At 43.5% G+C, this 21647-nt stretch overlaps 2 protein-coding genes across 2 annotated transcripts in view; one reads left to right on the top strand and one right to left on the bottom strand.

Annotated features, from left to right (window-relative positions):
- Positions 1-21647, top strand: part of RAPH1 (Ras association (RalGDS/AF-6) and pleckstrin homology domains 1) — a gene marked incomplete at its 5' end in the record, with an annotated part of 344080 nt that overhangs the window by 181295 nt on the left and 141138 nt on the right. The window lies entirely within an intron of this gene.
- Positions 8-19715, bottom strand: CD28 (CD28 molecule). The gene is made up of 4 exons (XM_083842863.1): positions 18333-19715; positions 10840-11193; positions 10451-10569; positions 8-7505 (listed from the first exon to the last, which is right to left on the bottom strand). Exons 1-4 carry the CDS (start codon positions 18385-18387, stop codon positions 7365-7367), a joined length of 669 nt encoding a protein of 222 aa, XP_083698989.1. The 5' UTR covers positions 18388-19715; the 3' UTR covers positions 8-7364.

Genomic DNA, 21647 nt, shown 5'->3' with positions numbered 1-21647 from the left:
CAGGTGACACCCACACATCTCCTTCACTTACTGGCGATGATAATAAAGGAGATAAACAACTGGAGCTCGTGCAGTTAGACTTAATCTTTGTATGTCATCATCACCAAGCAAAGCCACAGCAATAGGAAAACAGAGCTGTTTTGTGCTGCTCGCTTCTAACTGACATTTCCTCACAGACCAAGTCGCTCATGTAACCTGTGGACTCTTTGAACTTCATCTTGTGCTTGCTACCTTTCACAGTGTGTTGGTACTGCCGTGCAGCGCAGAGCTGCAGTAGATACATCCTGTGCTTATATCCTGGTTCTCAGTTTGCCTCTCTGCCTCAGTGGTTTGAAATCAGATTGCAGAACTACAACATAATGCCTCCATAAGAAAGGAAAAAAAAAGAGTAACAAGAAAGGAAAGGAATACTCTGATTTTAAAACCTTATACTGCAGGTGGAATGTGGGATTTGTAAGTAACAGGTCCTTTAGTTAAGAAAGGAGAAAAGGCAGAAATAAATGTATTAAAAAATCCTTTTTTAGTTAAACGTATATGCATAGTTAGTTTGATTTTAGTAATCTCAGGAAATAACCACAGATTCTCCATCCTTCCAAGGGCTGCTTTTATTGGAAATTCACTGGAGCTTCAGTCCAAACTAATGCATTTCTCTAGCTGCTGGAGACAAGCCCTGGAGTCACTTAACTCCACTTTTCCTGCAGTCTGCCATTCAGCTGTCCTGCCTTCCCAGCCTGCTGTGGTTTATTTGGCTGCTGCCCTATGAATATAATTTGCTGCTTTTGTCTCGAAAGTTTCCTGGGACTCAACTGTGTGCCCAAGCCTGCTCACAGGACCCAACCAGTGCGGTTAGTTCCTCATTGGTGCAGAGCAGCCTGTGCACTAAAAAGTACTTCTTGAGGCAAGAAGGACCAGGGTGTTTTTAATACTGTTATTTCTAGTATGTGGCCAGGGAGAGGCAGAAGTCTGCTTTGCGTAGTGCATCCTGCAGCTGGTTTGTTCATTGCTGTTCCCTGCGGGACTGTTCCAGAGTTCTACTGAAGTGGTTTCAGGGTGGTTTCTCCATTAACCCCTTTTTGCTTCTCCCACCCTTAGTGGTGGGTTTCTCCATCACAGGGCTGGACTTGAAATTAGTGTCAACTGTGTGTGTCTGCAGCAGGGGCAGTGGTTATTCCCTTGCTGTCCAAGGCTGTATCTTCGCAGTGTCATCCTTTATTCTTGTTGTTAAGAGAAAACATTGGCATTACTTCAGCATGCTGCTAATGAGAAAAAGAACTAGCTGGGATAATGCTCCCAAAGTTGACATTCTGCCCTGGACTTCAGCCTCTGTCCCTGTGCATCAGCAGCAGATGAGCTATGCGAAGAGAGCAATGATTTCAATTCTCCAGCCAGTTTTGACTTGGCTGGGAAAGGCTGAGAAGCCCACGAAGAAATGCAAGCAGCCTACTTCATCATTTTCACAAGCCAAAAAAAAAAAAAAAATCAGCTCTCATCTTGACCACTGGTGTTTGAAGATTCAAGTAGCCTGAGGGCTGTCACAGGCAGCAAGCATAGCAGGAAAATGAGTTCATTCTGACTCACAACAGAGTGATCTAATTTAACGGGGCACTGACAAGGCGGTCGGGCATTAAGTTAGCTATTATCCTCCTCCGGCTGGCCCGGGTGCATTGTCCAAGCCTTCACCCCCTTCCCTCCATGGCTGCGGACGGGTGCAATTTGCAGCCACGTTGCCCTCCCTCGCCCTGCGTGGCCACACGTGCCGGTCAGTGTGGGCTCAGCTGGCCGCGGGCGCCTGAGGGCAGAGTTAGGGTGATGGCCGTGTCCTGCTGCCGCCCTCCATCCGAGGGGCTTGGGTGTCACTCGCACCCTGTACCTGCAGCATCGCTTCTGACAGTGCCTGGAGCCTCTTGCTGCAGCCCTGCATTTAGTGTGTGAGAGGGGAGCGCGTCTCTTGTCTGTCTGTGCTCAGAGCAGAGGGCAAGGCTCCTGCGGGCAGCACAAAATGCCCTTGTGGTGATGGAGCCGCTTCGCTTGCAGCAGGGGGCAGAAGCGAGGCTGGGTGGGAAAGCTTCCTGCTGGCTGTTCTGCCTTGGATTGCTGAATTTGGCAGCCTGACCTCTTCTTTTAAGGTCCTTCAGTATGTTGTAGCTTCTTTAGCTTCTTTATTTGAGAGCAAAAGGATTTTGCAAAAAGGCCATTTGTTCCTCCTACCAGATTGAAACCACTACGTTGATTTCCACACCACCTTACTGTTACACGTTGCTTGTTTGCACCTTCATTTTTGCTGGTTAGAGAGTGATCCTTCTGGACTGAAAAAGAGGAGTTGTTCCAGTCCATGAGAACACTTCAGCCTGATCCAGAATAGTTCCTTTGAAGGAACAAAAAAAAACCAGTGAGGAAAAGGAATGATGTGGCTACAGAATGATATAATGGCTAGGAAAACTGTGACGTTTGAAAACTCCTGGTCATGTCAACAGTCACATAAACCAGACAGAGCCAACTCCCAATACCTGAGCTGCTCCTGGTGAGTTTATGAGCCCTGAAAAAAAAGTTTTGTTATGCTTTTAATAACAAACAGGAGAAAAAAGCAAGAGCCACTGCCCTAAGCCTGGAGATATCAGGAAAAAAGAAGGAAGGAAGGAAGGAAGGAAGGAAGGAAGGAAGGAAGGAAGGAAGGAAGGAAGGAAGGAAGGAAGGAAGGAAGGAAGGAAGGAAGGAAGGAGGGAAGGAGGGAAGGAAGGAGGGAAGGAAGAGAAGAGAAGAAGAAGAGAAGAGAAGAGAAGAGAAGAGAAGAGAAGAGAAGAGAAGAGAAGAGAAGAGAAGAGAAGAGAAGAGAAGAGAAGAGAAGAGAAGAGAAGAGAAGAGAAGAGAAGAGAAGAGAAGAGAAGAGAAGAGAAGAGAAGAGAAGAGAAGAGAAGAGAAGAGAAGGAAAAGAAAAGAAAAGAAAAGAAAAGAAAAGAAAAGAAAAGAAAAGAAAAGAAAAGAAAAGAAAAGAAAAGAAAAGAAAAGAAAAGAAAAGAAAAGAAAAGAAAAGAAAAGAAAAGAAAAGAAAAGAAAAGAAAAAAGAAAAAGAAAAAAGACAAAGCATGACTTTGTGACCATTCAACTTTTTGTCTCTTTGCAAAAGGGTTTGTATGAAATTGGCAGCCTCATAATACTTCATCAGCCAAATTGGCCACATCAGATTATCTGCATGCCCTTGAGGCTGGAATAGTAACATACTGTAATGTGATGCTCTAACAAAAGTGCCTAATTGTGAAGAACAATCCATTTGCATCAAGATAAGCAGCTAGTAATGCTTCCCTCTCACAGCCACTTGCAGACACTGACTCTGGCTACAAATTACTGCCTAGTACTGTTTTCAGTGCTTCCCCATTCTTCATCGGACAGTAACAAAGCTGGTATTGTACTCATTACCCTAACCTGTTTTCTGGTTACTGCAAGTGACTAACAAAATTGTCTTGGTCTGTGATTCATCTTGAATAAACTATTTTCCAGTCACACAGCAAAAGCCTTGCTGAAAGCGGAAAGATTTGATCTTTAGCATTTGCTTTTGTGCTCCTAAAACTCAAGCAGTTTGTACCACGTTATCGGTATCAAACATACCATCAGTAGCCAAAGTTGCTTCTGCTGTCAGGGCATGTATACAGGCATAATGAGCTTGGCAAGAGTCAAAAGCCTGCTATGCACAGGAAACGAAACGCACAGAAGTTAAATGCACTGTGGGGAGCACGTGGTGTGTGGGATTCCCACATGGCTGTTTGGCACAACTGAGAAACTGATGATGGGAAAATCAAAAGGATGAAAGACCCCAAATCCTTCAAAGAGAAGACGAGTGCATATCAAATCCCCACGTGGCTCCAATCTCCTATGGCAACTCCCTACCCAACAGTGAAGAGGAATGTGGCATACAACACAGACTGTGAAGCAAAGAGCTAGTCATGGCTGCATGTGGAAGGTTGCACAATGGTGTTGGGGATTAACAAATTGGATGGGTTCCTGAACTGCTGAGTCTGGCATGGAAATGAAAGTAGAAGTGATAATATGCAAAGGGGGAAGATGTGATATTGTTTGACAGACATGCAGGGTTCATGTTTATAGCCATAGAAGAAAGAAGAGGCATTTTGAAAAATCTGCTACAGGAGATTTGGGGATTTGGAATTTGGGGAATTCAAACCTGAAGGGATGCCCAAGACTTTTGGCTTCAATAAACCTGACAACCCCTACAGTGAAGTTCCAAGATACTTGTAAGCACAACACAGGCTACCTCCTCAGCACCCGTCTCCCAGGAGCCTTGTTCCTGGAAGTGCAGAACAGCCAGACCGTCGGTTTGTGCTGTGCTGGAGACGTGCAGAACAGGGATCGCATGCAGGGGCTGGAGCTGCACAACCCTTGCTTGACCCCTTGCAACATATGCTGATTGCTGTTCAGATATGATGACTGCAGTTCAGATGCTCATTTGACACAGAGATCCAAACATGGAAGATAGGAGGATGAAAAATTAAATCACTGTTCAGCGGGATGATATTTGCATTTGAATTAACCCTGTCTGCAAGGCAGAAAACTCTATTGATCTCTCACCACCCTCCATGAGGGCCAGTTTCCAAGTTCAGAGCAGCAGCAGAGGGAGGATTCTCTTTACATCATCTATAAAGAGCATATAGACCCCAAAGGCAGGGGCAGGGAGGGCCAGGACTGTCCTGGCATGTTACGCATTGCCTGAAACCAGATGGAATAAATTAGGACTGGTCTGTTTGTCATATATGCTAATCCACATATGCAGAGCCAGACCTGAGGCTTAACTGGCTTGCTTCTCTGCAAACACTTTCTTTTAGTCCCTTACAGTGGTGGATAAAAGGTATTTATACTAGTATCTCATCTTCAACAGTCTGTAATTCGTGTCACTACAGTGCTTTAATGGCAATGTCCATTCTAACACAGGGCTTAGGCTCTTCCTGTCCTGGTTCTCCTCTTTTCTTCTTTTTTTTTTCATTATTTGTTTAGGATGTTTCCCTGTATCTCCCTTTCTTTTTGGTCAGCCAACAGATTTAATAGTTATTCCAGATGTTCCAGGTCTGACTTTCCAGTATCATGTCCTGGGAGCTATCGGTACATTTAAAATATGGAAATTACAAAAGTGTTAGGGGAAGGAAAACAAATTATACTAACATTTGCTTTAGAAAGTAATACTTTCCTCTGACTAGCCTCAGGCCCAATGCATTTATTCAAGATTTAATTTACTGTATCTATTTAATAATTGTAAGAGGAGATTGCAAAAAGTATAATAAAACTATAAGGAATATAGATGTGAAACAGATGCATCTACATGTAAAATTGTACATAAGCAGTTTAAGTGAAGAAGTTGACCCTGTTTTATGTTTTCAGTAGCTATTTGCCATCTCACCTCACATTTGCACTAGAAGATGTGATTTTTCACACCGCATTGTGATCAGAGCACTTGTTAATATTGCATTACACAATGACAACACCGGTGGATGGTGTGGAGCCGGGTGAGACAGAGCCGACCAGACTGATGCTCTGCAAGGAGTGGCTGGATGCCCCAGCACAGGGCCAGCATGCTGACGGGGCCAAGTGAGGAGGGAGGAGCAAGGTGGGAGCATCCCGATGGTCAGTGCAAGCAAGCAGGGCCCAGCTGGAACCACGCAGGGACCTGCCTGGCCCCTTCCCCTAAGCCCCTCCACATGCTCCTCACTGCCATGGCTGTAGTACAAAGGCACAGTAACGGGCATTTTAGGAAGAGAGTCAAAAATGTATGTGGAAAAGTGTAAATCGTAGGGCTCAGAATGAATGGTTTGGGGCCTGGTCAACAAATTCAAATAAAACTTCCAATTTGGAAGTACCAAGAGTTGTACTTGGGTTAAGATGTCAAAGCAGGTTGTTGCCACACTTCCACACTTCTGTGTCTCTGTTTTTGTCATGTCCCCTCAAAAACAAAAAGAATCTTCTCATCCTGATTTGGAAGAAAATAAATTTTGAACAATCCCAATTTTATTTCAGTGGGAGTATGGATTTATTTTTATTTTATTTGTTTACTCAGTAGTCTATAAAATAAATCTAGTCTCCTCAGTATGAAAAGGGACTTTATGCTAAGACAACCCCAATTACAGTTTAGGATGCCTTGTTAATGTAAACATGCTTAATTAAAGGTATGAAGCAGGTTTTTGTTGAAGACTTCATTCTACTCCAGCACGGAGCATCCCTAAAGAACATCTTTAGATAAAAAGGTAACCTTCAGTCAGCACAAAGTTCAAAGTGCCTGGAGCAGTCTCTGTTCACAATGGTAGGACCTGAGGACCCTCTCGCACCCAAAACGTTGGTTGCTTACTAGGAAAAAATTCAAGTGATCTTTAGTCACTCATAAGTGGATGCCGATTTTCAAAAGAGCTCTGGTACAGCCTTGGTACCAGAAAAAGTGATGTATCTTCAGGAGGACGCAGCAGAGTGCCTTTTGGATAGAAACAAAAATTCAAAAATGAGGGTAAAGATCTCCTCCAAATCTGACCTCCATATCTTCTAATGCTTCCCATGTTGCTTTGTGTTCCCTTGCTGTAGGCAAACATAACAAACGGGACTTTTCATGATGACAGCAGATCTTCCTTCCTCTCCCGCCTGATTTTTTCTTCAGATGCATTGGTTTCATGCTCTGTGGAGTTGCTTGGTTATGACTTCAAATGGCCTTTATGAACATTTACAAAGTGTCCAACCTAAAGACTCACATGTTGAATGTTGAGTCATTTTCTTTCAGTTCTGGTTTGTCCTGACGGCCCATTTCCACTGTAGCCTAATTGCCTGGATGCCTTCTGGCTGACTTTTCCATCTCTTTCAAGCATATCCTGACTTTCAAACTGTGCCCTGCTCTCAGAGGGAAGACAGTTTGTTTGTTTTTTCCCCATTTTCCATATTTAACAGCAACAATGGTTTCTGAGGATTAGACATTCAGGGAAAGAAATTACAGGCTAAATCTAAGGGAGCAGTTATTGGGAAAGGTCAGATGTTCTGGTTCTGGTTCCCCCAACAGCTGAACAAAACCACCAGTGTTAAGAGGAGACCAGCTCTGAGATCTGATGCCATTCTTCTCTCTTACGCACTGACAACCCTCAACACAAGCTGCATCTCATTTTCAGCCATCATGGAAAACAATCCTTTTTTAACCCCCCCCCCCCCCCTTTTTTTTTCCCCTTTTCTTTTTGCATAACACTGAAGTTTAGCCAATACTTGCTTTGGTGTAGGTATCCATGGTCAGTAATAACAAACATGATGAGAAAATGACAGGCTGTCCTTCCCTGTCCAAGAGCAAGTGACTTCCTAGAAGCACAAGAGGATAGTGGTGGGTCGGCTGGTGGCTATCACGGCTGCCAGGAGCGATACGCAGTGTAGTCTCGTGTTGGTGCATAAGGTGGGTAACCCTTGTTCTTTTGGTAGGGTGGATGCCGGGGAGTCATGTTCATGTAGTCACTCTGGTGGTACCTGTTCTTCTTGGACTTTTGCTGTGGGAGAAGGGGCAAGAAAAGTGTGAAACCATTTCTGCAATTAGCCTGTCCCACCCGGGGTGAACATTCAAAAAGGGGAAAAAAAGAAAGGGAAGAGGGATCCTTTGAGCAGAGAGCTTTTGAGCATTAATAAAATGTGAGAAACATGAGCAAAGCATTTGATTTTTTCCTTGGGTGACTGTCTCACCCAACTGTCGGATATATTAACTGCTGGCGGTCCTGGCTCTGGGTCCTGGTTCAAGGAAGCAGGCATATTCATAAGAAAGCCTCAGATTTAAATACGTTTACAGAAGAATTAGAACACATGTTCTCATAATATAATCCATGGAATTTGCCAAACCTGAATACAAGTCTACAGCTTATCTGCTGAGAGGTGCGGAGTGTCAGTTCTCCAGGTGAAGGAATGCTGCAAACCAAGGAGGCAAACTGATTTCTCTCGCCACCAATTCTCAGCTATGAAATGACTCAGCAGAAGCAATGCAGCCTGAGCAGTGAAGGCTGTCCTCATTTATTAGGAAGGAAAATAAATTGGCTTAACTGAAACAGAATAAGAGCAGGAAAAATCAGCCTAGGCTATATATATCATGACTTGCCTACCATTTACAGCAGGAACACGTACTGTATATGTGGTTCTAAGCACTGTTTCAAGAGGCAAAAGAGCCAGAGCTCATGTTAATGTTTTATCTGGGCCTTAAAAATCTCATTTCCAATGTTGAATTTCTGCCTTATAGTGCCCCTGTGAGACAGGGAAGGCATCTCTTTCAGAACTAAGAGTAGCAGAAGACAGGTGAAATAATTTGCCTATGATGATAGAGGAAGTTTGTGGCTACAGCAGAATTTGCACCCGTGGCTCCTGCAGGCTGTGCATAAGGTTAGTGTTCTTGCATAGCTTAAGGCTTTCTTACAGGGATTAGGGAAAGTGCTTCCGTTCTTTTTCCTTAATGCTGATTATACCTTTTTTTACGATCTCCTTTTTATTGAAATTTCCTTTCTACATACACACACACACACATACTGCAGTGTACATATGATGCTGTGGAATTGGAGGAGGTCTGCCTTAGAAAATCTAATGGCTGAATTATGCTCTACCTGCAGCGTGAGGCAGTTAATTGCTATGAGACACTTCAAGCTTTCTGATGTTAATGTTAGATATATGCAAGGTGTTGAATGGAAATTACATGCTACTTAAGCTATGCAGTGGAGATCGTGCATTTAATCATTAGATACAAAAAAGTTTTATCTGTCTTTGTTTATCTCCATAATATAAAAAAGTAATAATTCTTCTATTAAAATTGAAGAGGTAATTTCTCATTAGAGAAATACATTTTGCAAGCATGAGTGAGTGCTGGATTGTTCCAGGAAGAAGTATGGCTGGTTCTGGAGAGGAAAGCAGTTTTTCTCTAAGGCAGGCAGAACTGTGGGGAATTAGACAAATCTTTCGCTGCTTTCAGGAACTCGAGTGAAACAGACTTGCTATGGCTGTCAGGTATCATTTTTAGGACCTCATTTTAACATCTACAATGTCATGTAGGCAGCTTTATTTACATTCAACAGCACTCCAAGTACATCCACGCTCACGGCGTGTGTTATCAGGAGAATACCACCAGCAGCGATAACAGCAGGTAAAAACTGATGCAGCAAAGAGCATGCATCACAGTGCAGCCTTGTCACTCTTGCTGGGAGCAGACATCTTAGTAGCACAGTGCGTAGCCATTGGGTACCGAAAGAAAATAGCAGAGAGAAAATGGTTCAGATTGTGAACGATGGATTTGAGGCTATAATATCTCATCAGCCACTGTTGCACAGCACGGTAACACCAGCAGCTGTTTGCTGTAATCCTCTCGGCTCTCCTCTCGGTCAGTCTCTACAGTAAGGCACAAAGAGGGACCACGTAACCTGCCTTTGCAGTTTGCTTTGACAATGTCTGATTCATCTGTTTTGCATTAGAAATATGTATATATTGAGCAAGTGTAATTTTGTGAAATGGCTAACAGAGCTCAAGCTTCAGCTAGCAGTGAGAGTGGTTTTCTGTGCACGTGCAGCATTTAGCCTGTCAGGGACCCCGGGGCCTTTTTTTTATACAGGCTACATTATAATGTGTTGAAAGAAGCTATTTAATGGCAAAGATAGAGGGGAGAGGCAGAGAGCAAGGAACAGAACTCTTCACGCTCATTGTTCAAGTCTTTCCCACGTGGAGTAAGAAGTGTAAAATCACCTCTGGGAAATCGGGATCCCAGGACTTGTCCTGGAAGATGGCATTCTGCTGCCTCTGCCTCACACCTCACGCTGTCTTTACTCTGACAGGGCTGCTTGTTGAACCAGGCAGAACTGAATGTGACATGGGCCAGGCAAATCTCCAGAGAGATTAGAAAGCAAAAATAATGAGCCACAAGACTGTCTCTGCTTTCTTAGGGTAAATACACTATTGAGACCCTCGTGCCCCTGTTCTCTTGCAGTCAAGCTGCCGAAAAGAGTGGGTATGAAAAGGAATTGCTGGATAGGCACGAGACATCAGGGCAGATGGTCTTGGGCCAGCTGAGGGCTCCCTAAAGATTGTTTTACTGTAGGTGAGCACCTTCTGTCAGAGTAGCCTCAAGGGAGTTTGCCAGGAGTGCTTGTAGAGGTAGATTTCCCTGACAGGGACGGCTGGCTGGAGCTGGAGACTGTGTCCCAGTTTGGCTCGTGTGCTGGGCATCGCAAACATTATGGCACTACTGTTTGCTTTAGGATTCTACTACAGAGGCTGACTGCCCACCTGGTGAGCATCTGATGTTCCAGCTGTTTTGGGGCATAGCACAGGTGTGCACGTGTAGCTGGGGTAAAGAAGCACTGTGATCCTGAAGTGAGGGATATCAGTGAGCTTGTGGTAAACAAGGCAAGTATAGCCTGAGAGATGAGCTAGGGACAAAGACCATATAGAGCAAAGGAAAATAGTTTCTTACCCAGTAGCTAATAAAGATTGCAGTTATTAGGATACTGTAGAAAGCAAGAAGTCCCGTCACTGCCACCATAACCCAGTAAGAAATTGCAGACTGAGGCTCTTGTGTTTGGATGGGTGTCTCTTTAAGGAAAAGAACAAAAAGAACTTTAAGCACTTATAAGCAAAAACCTTGATCTCTGCTTATTTGCTCCTTGTTCCAAAAAGCCATTTATATTAATTGTACCATACACCAGTTTAAGATGTCTTTCTCGGGGTATCAGGAGTGGGAACGTCATTTTAGGAGGCAACACAACTATTTTTTTTTCTTTATAAAGAAAAAAACTGCCTCAAGCCATCATATAAGGAGTATGTGTAGGGAGGATACTGGCCTAAAGAGATTTCTCAGCTTACCTTTCACGTGAATGACAGTCCCATTGCTCTTCTCATTGTAGACATATGGAGGTGGATACATGGCCTCAATTTTGCAGAAGTAGATGTCAGTTTGGTTGGCATTCATGTTCCAAAGATTGAAGATTACTTTGTCTTCATAAAAAGTCCCCTGGCAGTTGAATTCTTTATTGGAATTACTGCTAGATTTGGTCTTGTTCCATGAAATAAAGCAGACTTCAACTGCACTGTCTGTTCCTTTGTGCAGCGAGGCTCGAAATTCCTTCCCTGTTCCATTGTATGAGTAGTTGCAGACTAGGTTTGCTGTTTTGTTGGCTACGATGAGCAGAGGATGCTGAGCCACTAAAATCTTGTTTTCTGGAAGGGAGGGCAGAAAGAGAGAAAAACACTTGTTTGCAAGATACAACATGAGGCTTCAGAACCACACATCCTCCTGTGCAGCTCTTCTCCGTGTCTCCTCTCCTCTGCTGATGCTCCCTACTAGGGAGCACATAACCACCAAGCTGCAGAAGCAGTTTCTCACAGGAGCTCGTTGCAGCAATCCCCCTCTTTATAACTAACTACAAAGTCACTAGGGGAGCCTGCGAGGTCGAGGATGTTTTTCTTTAGAGTCAGGACACTAGGACACAAAGTGGCTTATGTGATGAAGATTGAACATCAAGGCCCAAAAGGCTGCTTTGGTTCTTTATTTGTTTGTGTGTATGCGTTTAAGGCCACCTTAGTTTACCCTTTCCTTAGCAAGCAGATTCCCAGGGAATACTACGGAGTGAAAATACTATGAATTTAATGCTTAGTTAAGTAGTCAGGTAAGAGAGTATTATTGATACATTTGCTTTGTAATCCAAGGACAGTCTTGAAGACTTTGCAGGTGGAATTTGTTCAACCATTTCAAGGGTTTGGGCCTTGGACAAAGAGCACTAAAAGCATGAACTGCTATCATTTTAATTTTAAATAAGTCATTTCACTAGCTAGCAGCTGTAGCAGATTCTTAATCTCTCAGAGGACTCGGGATCTGACTAATCTGACACTGTGTTGGCACTTAGCACTTGAATGGCCTGCAAAAAAGCATGTCATATGAAGGTATAATTCAATTTGGATTGACCGGACTGATAGATAAACAGGAAATGTTTTCTGACATGTAGAACTCGGTGCTACGATTTGCCGAACAATGAAACACTGCATAGACTGTGCAGAGAGACAGCTTCTTCCAAGAAAATTCATCCTGTACAAATGAGGCCTTACTTTTCAAATGATGACCTGTAAGAGGAAGAAGGTTTTGGTTCTTAAAGCCAGGAACTTGCCAGAAGCAAGGAAAGCCCTTTTGTGTGTGTATATAATCACATGAAAGTTCAACTCATAGGAGGTCTTAGTAGCCTTTGATGGATCACTGAGAATTGCTGTGGTTGAGAGAATGGCAATTGTATCTCTCCAAAGTCTGCTGCAAAGCTTGCCTTCATTCTGCTTAATCCACGTGAGGATACTTGAAAAGGCTGGTTAGGGAAATGGGGTGGGAAGGGGGCCAGATCCAGAATGCCCGGAATATAAGTGTTTCAATGTGTTCGGTATTTAGGACTAAATGGCTACATGTAGTGTGCTTGCACAGGCACAGGAAGAGGGACCACCCCCACCTCTTTAGTAGGACACTTTTTTGGGGTGTAGGGGACCTGAGTTCAGTTCCGTGCTCTGGCTTGGTTAGAGACCTACACCTGCCTCCCTCAAGCCTGGTGAGAGACTGAGCTTCTTGGGAGCTGCACAAACGTTAGCCTGGAAGAGACCACTGAAGTCATCCAGTCTAGTGCTCTGCTTTCAGAGTCAGACATAAGACAAAAGGCAGAGAAAACAAATCTGTTCATACAATTGACACATCATTTACATAGATCCAAAGAACATCTGCTCCAAATACCACACAGTGTATCCACAGGTGCTGTGGAGCCACTTTTTTCATGTTGAAACTATTTCACTTTGCTCAACTTTCATTATGAGAGCTGTGAGTGAAGACAGTGAACATACATCGTGGTCACGGCTATCACAGGGATGTGAGAGATTCAGATGTAGTCCCTGCTTTGAATCAAAACAGAAGATGGACTTGAGTATGGGTATTCCAAATCCAGAGTGAAAACCTTTCTGCATCTGATTATCCTAGGCTCTGGCTCCCATTCTTATGAATTTTGTCGTTGCTAGACATTTTCCTAATAAATTGCTATTTGCCTGCCAGCTCCTTTTCTCCCACCACTCTGAATCTGAAAATTTCCTAGCAGCTCTAGTTATCTGTAAGCTGGTAAAAGGGTCTGTAAGGCTGTTGCTCTCCAGCTTCCCAGAGGCTTGAGAGAAAGTTCGTGCTAGATTTCTTTCATCAGCCGCTGCTGATTTATGAGGAAATTAAGAAGCTGAGCCAGAAACCCTCTGCTAGGTATACCCTGGCATACCAATAATTGTAAGACATGAAAGAAACAAGACTGGAACAGGGAGTGAAGTAAACACGAAGAGATGCATGATTTTGCCAGGACTAGTGGTAGGATGTGGGCAGTAAAAACAACCCACGGCCAGCAGGTTCTCCAGTTACCAGCCCAGCCCATGAAACTGCTGAAGTTGTTCATTTTCTCACTGAAAGCCTTGTTTACAGCCCCTTCTTCTCATGAGAGCAGAAAGACGTGAGACAAGGAATGCTCTAGTGCCTTGTCTTTAGCAAAGAAAGATTTCGCAGTCCATCCTCCTTGTGTCTCTCCGTTCAGCACAGCTAGCTTGGAGGTTGGAGCAGAGCTTGTCACAGCTCACAAATCTCATGTTTGCAGGGAACCCAAACACCATGAAACTTTTTATTTTGACAAAGAGTGAGCATTTCCATGCTTTCCAGCACAAGGAGCCACACATCTTGGAATCCCGGAACAGGGAGGCCGAATAACAGCAGACAAGGCAGGTTTCTGTCGGAGGTGTTGCATGTGTTGAATTTTCATCGAAATGAAGACATTTCAGCAAAACATTTCAGTTTCACCGCATCAGCATTTTCCGACAAAAGTTCTCACATAGGCTTATAAGGCATTCTAAGCAAGGAGTGAGGTTTGCATTCCACCTCTTTAGACATGGTGTTTGATCATATTTTTCTTGGCCGGAAAACTCATCTTTGGCCCAGGTGGGAATGTGCAGGTCCCCAGCGGAGTTGTTCTCTGTTTAGCATAGCAGAATTCTACGCATCTCACTTGAGACAGTTATTCTGATTTTCACCCCAGTAGTGCCCACCACTACAACCCTGACTGTCACAGGAACTGAATACACCTTCAGAAGAGAGTTTTCTGTTTCAGAGCTTACAACCAAAACAGGCATTCTGGAAGAGACGCTTGCAGAAGAAGCACTACACCTCTGAAAAAATGCTTGCCTGTTTTTCACTGCAAGTGCTTACCAACACCTGTTTTTCAGTGCAAGTACTTACAGAAAAACAGGTGGATGTTTATTGCTTAGCCTGAGCAGATTTTCACTATGTCTGGAGGAAAGACAAAGAACACTGAAAATCTCATCACTGAGTGACCACCTTCAAATGCTGTTTACACTCTTCTGCAGAGCCCAGTGACTTATCCCCGCCTTTTGCTGCTGTGAGCTAGTCTGGATTCCTGATGTACAGTAGGACATACCTTCATGCCTCGAGCTCCACTATTTCGTTACAGCTCTGGACTATTTCTGTCCCTGCCATGATATTTTGCTAATTGTCAACCTGCTAATTGTCATTTTTTGATGCAGCCAGTGAAGGAAATAATTTCCTTCAACTTATTTCTTGGATTTCTGTCCCAGTCTTGCCATGCAGGCTGGGTGTTGATAACCCAGCCCCATGCTGCCGATGTTGAGGTGGCTGACCAGTTGCAAAAAGCTTACTTGTGGAGCGTTAAATGAAGACTGCACCTAAGTGATTTGTTTAAGCTAAGCTTAAACTGAATCTGCTTTCAGAAAGTGGTTCTGCTATGTCAAATCTGAACTGGTTGAGGGAGGTCTTTTGTTTTTCATTCATGGGAACTAATGAGCACCACATGAATTGGTTGGGTTGCAATGCCAGCAGGGCTGGGGCAAGGCAGGCTTACCCCACAGGCAAGTTAGACAGGCCCCACTGTCATCCTGCTCCTCCAGGCTTTCGTTTATTTCAAATCAAAGAGCATCAGTCATGCCAAAATGTGTTTTAATTTTGCAGTGAAAAGAAAGTAAGGCAAAACATCCCTTTTTTCATTTCTGATCTGAATAGGATTTGAGTATATTCTTTGTAGGATCTGTACCAGTTTGAGCAAACTTGAGCTGAAGTTGCTTTTGCCTTCACAAAGGAAGCTCTTCTCATGTCTCTTTGGGTTTGTTAAAATGGTGAAACTCCGAAACATCTCATATGTGTTTCCAATAGCATATGTTTTCCCCTAAATAGGTTCACGATTGCTATTTCCATAGCTGTGTTCAGTCATGCTGCATAGTAATAAATATCTGTGTCTTGGTCTTAGCCAGAAAAGGGCAGTTACGAAAAATCTTTGTCTACAGTTTCAAAAATCTGTAAGGTCTAGAAAAGTAAAGTCATTTAAATCAGTGTGCGCATGCTGCAGGCTTTCTCGGGATCATAGGTTGTGTAAGCAACAGTGTACAAGCTCTCTGTTGAGCTTTTTTGTATGTTATTTGTCGTGCTTGACATATCTTATAATCACATGTGAGGGGTTTTTTGCATCATGAAAAAATGCTGGCCATCCATAATATCTGTAATACACAGACTTCCTAATCATGGAGCCCGGTGCAGGCAAAACTTCACTGAAGTTTTTTTCTTTCTTTCTTTCTTTTTTTTTTTTTTTTGCCAAGAAAGTGAAATAAAGACGACAGAGTATGGAAACTAACTATTTTGATTTTTTTTTTTTCCAAAAGTTTCCATGAATCATTATCAACTATTGGAAAAAAATATTCTGCTAAAAATATTTTCTACTCTCCTTTCTTTCTTTTCCATGCCAATTGATTCCAGGCAGCTGTTTGCCTGGCAAGGAGTCTGGGATAAGTTGGAATTTCTATAAGCACAGTAAAGAAACATCCCACTGGATTCTGAATGGAACTTGTTTAATCCACAAATGGAGAGATACACAGCTATGTTACACACCAAGCTATCCCATTTTTGCTGCTGCTCTTTCATTGTTCAATTATCTTTACTCTGCTTTCCCAGGTACAAGAGTCTTTCTAGGTTCTAGGTTGACCCAGCAGTGTGTGTAGCGTGCAGCTGGAGGGATCCACCTCTTCTAACTGTGATAAATTTGGTTTTTGCTAACCTTTCCTCCTTTGGTACAAATACTGCAGGAAGCACAGTGCTACACAAAGCACAGGTAATTCCTGCTGTAACCAAGACCAGTTGGAGCACAGGGTTTTTTCTTGTCCATTTGTGATTTTTTTTTTAAGCAGCATTTGTTGATGTCATCCTAATCACAGCTAACCACCTTGTACTTCTTCTGCGTTCTGGTAACCTCGGTGGGTTCGAGGTTAACTTTAACACCCAGAGGTTGATTTTAACACCAGCCAGAATGTTAGGCAAATACTGAAAAGATGAGGTCATTTGTGGTCCACTGCAGTGGGAACCCCCTTACATTATTTCACAAAATACACAGGTAGCCAACATGCTCTGCCTGCCTCTCTGACAGACTGTAGCAGCATAATTATTTAGTCAACAGAGAGGGGGTGATGGGGATGGGGAGGGACGAGCTGTGTAAACATCGGTATTACTGAAAAAGGGGAATGAGCAATCTGATCGTTCAAGTCTCTTCCCAGCTTTAGAGTTCCACAGTTCAAACTCAACTTGTTGCACTCCCTCGCAGTCTAACAACAGCAGAATGGGACAAATTTGGTTGCCTTCACTAGAACAAAATATCTGAGGCCTATAATACATTTTGTGGCTCGAGGAAGTTCTGCAGGATTTTGACCTGCCTTAGTGTTTTCCATGTAGTAAGGATCATTTGTCTCAGGATCAAAATGAAAAGAAGAGGTAGAAAAGAGACATGGAAAAAAGGTGAGAGCCCTGAGAAGCAAGCCAACTTGTGTGCTTCTCTTTAAGCAGTTGTACAGTCTCGGTGAAGCTGTTGGAGAAATTCAAGCTCTTAATGTAAAGTAAGTGTACAGATGTCTAGAGAATCACGGCATAACCCCAGTGTCTGATAACCACACGCTTTATTTTGTTGTAGTTTAAAAGAGTTGCGCAAAAGTTGTTCATATCTCATGGAAATGTTTTTAAATGTTTTTAAAACTGTTAACCCATTGCTGCTACTTATTCCCTCCTGGAATTATTGTCTTCTCTGACAACCCAGTGGCCTTCTGTGGAAATAATTATGATATTGCAAGCACAGAACAATAAACATGGTAAAAGGACAAGGAAGGAAAAGTCCATCATCTCTTATAGAAATATCATTGCTTCATGCAAATCACAATGCCTTCACTGAGGAAAAGCGTTGCAGAAAAATAACACAAGTTACGAAAAATGTGATCAATTGTATCTCTTGTATTAGGAAAAGCAACTCTTAAAGATGTTCTATATGTGGAAGTTTTTGTACTGGAAGTCAGATTTTTGTTCTTACCTGTAAATTCCCTGTAAAATACAAAACAGTGATATATGGAGAAGAGCAAATAATAACAGTTCACAGACCAGTGACTTGAAAAATTGTCTGTCTCAAGATTATCCTTACAGAAACCATCATCCCTTGCCTTGCTTTGCATTTTGATGTATCCTTTGAAAAGACATGTTATCTCTGAATATATTGCATAAGTGAGAGACAACACCCAGACAAAATACCCTCAGCCACAACAACTGAAGATTCAGAAAGATTCCTCAAGACTCCAGACTCCTAAATCACAAATAGGCATTTTTGTTGTTGCGGGTATTTTCAGAAAGAAGCTAGATATCTCGTTAATACCAATAAACTACTAAACAGTGCAAAATTCAGAAACTCGGCAATTCCCACGCTCCCATCTTTGAGCTCTGTAAGCAGCTCTGCTGTTGTTCCTTTTATGTGTTAACTGGGGGGGGATGCAGGTGGGCTCAGCTCTGCAGCCCAGCGCACCGAGCTGGGCCACGGAGCTGCACGCAGCAGGCTTGCAGGTGGCCGAGAGGCTGCCCCAAGAGGGGCACTGGCACCAGCTCAGCCCAGATCCCCCCAGCAGAGGCTAAAAAGCCACGGAGCACTTGTGTGAGCAAAATCCGTACGGGCTGGGGGAAGGTGAAATAACCCCCCTGTAAATACACATGCAGTTTCCAAATGCATCTCAAGAGATGGCGGATTAAAAAGAAAGCTCTTGGGTCCTGGAGGGATACTTGTAGAAGAAGAAAGATCAGGCTCTCTTAGAGCAAGCTGATCCATATGCAGTCCTAGCAGCATGCTCTGTCTCTCCCTGTACATCCAAACAGATCAATTTCTGCAAAATTAATTCAGAGCTGTGCTAGACCTTCTCCCTGCTCCAATGGTGCAAATGTTGAAAACTGGTGGAAAGGATCGGAACCCTTCTTTTGTTACCTGTTACATCGGCAGCGGGGATGAAGCAGAGCACCACGAGGATCCCCAGGAGCATGGTGCTGATGGTGGGCCCGCGGCCTTGTCCCCACCCCCTGCAGGCACTCCAGGTCTCCCAGGGCCCCGCGCCACCAGCCGTCCCGTCCCCGTGGGGCCAGGCTGCACCCTTGCTTGCTCACACAGCTTCTCTCCTCCTCCCTCCGCGGCACATGATACACAGCCAAGTGAAACCACTGCAATGGAAGTGTTCGAACAGGAAGTTCACTTGTTTGGTGGCTTTAGCCTTAGGAAGTCTCCCCTGTGCCTCTGCAACACCTAGTAGCGCCTGCCAGCAGTGCAGCCCACCCTCCGCAATGCAGTTGCTGTGCTGCAGGATGTGCGCTTCTGCCTGGGGCTTTGCAGGGTTGCCCCTATCGGGCAGAGAAGTGGATCCCCCAGAGGTGCAGTTCTCTTTCTTTACCGAGAGCACATACAGGCGTACGCCATTCCCATCGCCACGGTAGAAGCGAACAGCAGGTTCCAGTTCCCGGTGGCCAAACCTGGCCCCTGAGGAAGCTGTGTGCTCAGGAAGCCCATCTCTCCTCTCTCCCAGGAGCAGAAACCTTTCTCCCTTGGCCTGCTGCCTTGCTCCTACCTGCCTTCCCAGCCACCAGGAATGCCAATATATTTTAAGAGCAGTGATCTAGGTTTGTCCATTTTCACTGTGCTGCATCAGCTTATCACCTAAATGCAGTCTGAACAGTGCAGGAAGGAGCTGATCTGCTATACCTTCCCTTCTGGAAAAAAATCCTGAGTTATAAATGAGTATGACTGTAGTCCAATTGACATCTAAATAGAGGCAGCATGCAGCAAAGCACACTTCTCAATCAATGCTTTTAGTAATGTCTTACTATTTAAAGTTTTTCTCTTGGCCTCACCTGATAAATGCTCACTCTTTGCCCTGCAAACTTGATGTCACCTCTCCCTTTGAAACAGACGGATCGTGAGAGTACGTTAATGACTTTTATAACTGGAGAGTTCTGGTTAATAACTATTTACTTCTGTCCACCAAAGTAGAAATATTCAACTATCAATGCCTGTAACTATCTGTGATTTATTTGAGAGAAAATGGGAGGTGTTTAGCAGGAAGACTTTCAAGAAAACTGGGCTGTTATAAAAAGGATGAGCTGTTCTTCCTTTTCCCTTAGCCTCTGAGGTTTTTAAGCTGTGTTTTATCAAAAATTATCGATGTAATCTAAGAGCAGCCTTACCTGGTATACCCATTTACAGTCTAGAAATTTTAACAAGATTCTTAAGGTTTGTAATCGATGTAAATTTCTTGCAATATTGAAAGTTTTGGAATTCCCTTGTGCTTTGACAGAGAGAGAAGTCAGATTCTCTCTTAGCCCACCTTTGTGGTTTCTTGATAAATATCCTGATACCTTATTTGAATTCTATGAGTGTACCTGCAGGTATCAGTGGAAACGTCCCAGCTTAAACTGAAGTGAGAATCCCCCAACACAATTAGAAAATTCATTATCTTTTTGCTGAGTTGCCCTCTTGGAGATGAAAAATGTTGTTGTCATGTCTTCTGGCTCAGGTAACTGCACAATGTTTATTATGCCTGCTGCATGCTTCTGTACCATAGCTGTCAGATCCTTTCTGGATTTAGGATACAGACTGAAAATGCACAGAGTATGCTGTCCGCTCATTACAGGGTTAGCAGAATATATATTGCATTGGGCAATAACAAGCTAGAGCCATTCATTTCACTGGCATATACTGGCAAAGGATAACCAGAGGAATCCTGACTGTGGAAACATTTTAGTGTCTCTGCAGCTATGTATGAAGAGACTCTGCCCTAGGAATACTGCTAACAAAAACCAAGAGGGATCAGCGTGGGCTCCCTTCAGTGTGGCCATGGACCTGTTCTATCCCTTACCCCTCCTCACATGCCTCTCCCACAGTGAGGACAGACCAAGGCACCAATTGCAAACAGAGACTGGACTGGTGGAATAGAGGAGAGGGAAGCAGGACCACTGAGAAATTGCCCACTGTAGGTAGCCCTAGAGACCAAGCCATGGTGTATCATTTCTCATTGTGCTGATGAACAGCAGTATCGGTATTGCCCTCTGCAGAGCATCCAGTCCTTCAGTCTCGCTTTCAGTTTTGCCTAATGGTTTCCTTTTGATCCCTGGAGTAAGGAAGGGCTTTTTGTTTGTTTGTTTGTTTTTTTCAAATAGCTCCTGACTCATCTGCATTTCTTGGTTTTCTAGGATTTTAAAAGGGCACAAAGCATCATTGTGTTCCCAAGGGTATGGCTTCTTTCCTTCTCCAAATTGCAGCTCTTGCTCTAATTTAAACAGTTCATTTCCGATCACTTAGATACTTTACTTTGTCACTTCATATGTATGATCTTTTCATATTTCTAAAGTTTTCATGAGGTTAGCTGAAGAAGATATTACAGCTTTCAGCAAGCAGTCGTGCACTTAGAACAAACGACAGCAAAGCTTATCTGGGAAAAGAAACTGAAAAAGCCCCCCAGTATGCCCTCATACATAATTTTTCATTATTCTCCTAAGGACTCTAAGCATCTGTCCTTCTATACCGTGAGCATTACCGGAGGGTGTTCTGCAACATTCATTCAGGCACCATTCACTCCTATCCTTACCCCATTTTTCATTCAGACTTCAATCTGTTGAGTCTGTCAGTGCTCTGGCAGACAGGCTCTGCTTGCTGTCACAGCAATGGAAATCCAGACTAACATCATAACTGAAGTGGAGCTAGAACTCTGAGGGCACTGAACAAGCTAAAAATGTAATTTGTCCGAGTTTGGGAAACAGGTTTTCATCCCATCACAAAATGGTTGACATCGCAATCCAAAAGAAGTGAATGAGAGATTTGTAAATGGGTTTTGAAGGTACACAGGAATCTGAACTATGGGCTTGGGGGTTAGCCATCGCAGGATGTATATATAACAGTCCAGATATTTGATTGTAGCTTTTCATGTCTACTCTTTGAAAACCAAGCACTGACAAGAACTATGACCTGAGCTTTAGAGAAAGCTGGCGAGCTCTAGTACGGTTTCTCAGAGTATTATTTGGGTATATTTAAAGCAGTCTCAAGAAATCCTAAGCAGGCTGCCAGTACCACAATTGCTCTCAGCAAGTACTCCTGTTCTTGGGCAAATAAAAATGTACATGCATGCTAGAAAAGTAATTGCAACAGCATACTACCATTCATTTATTCCTGAGGACTCCAGTCTAATGGGACATCGGTAGGTCACTAAAATTCCCATTTAAATAATGTAGATGATAAACTTTCCCATCACTGGGCTGT

Source organism: Anser anser (genome assembly GCF_964211835.1).
Source record: "Anser anser genome assembly, chromosome: 6".
NCBI classification, from domain to species: Eukaryota; Metazoa; Chordata; class Aves; order Anseriformes; family Anatidae; genus Anser; species Anser anser.
This window is presented reverse-complemented; position numbering and strand designations above follow the sequence as displayed.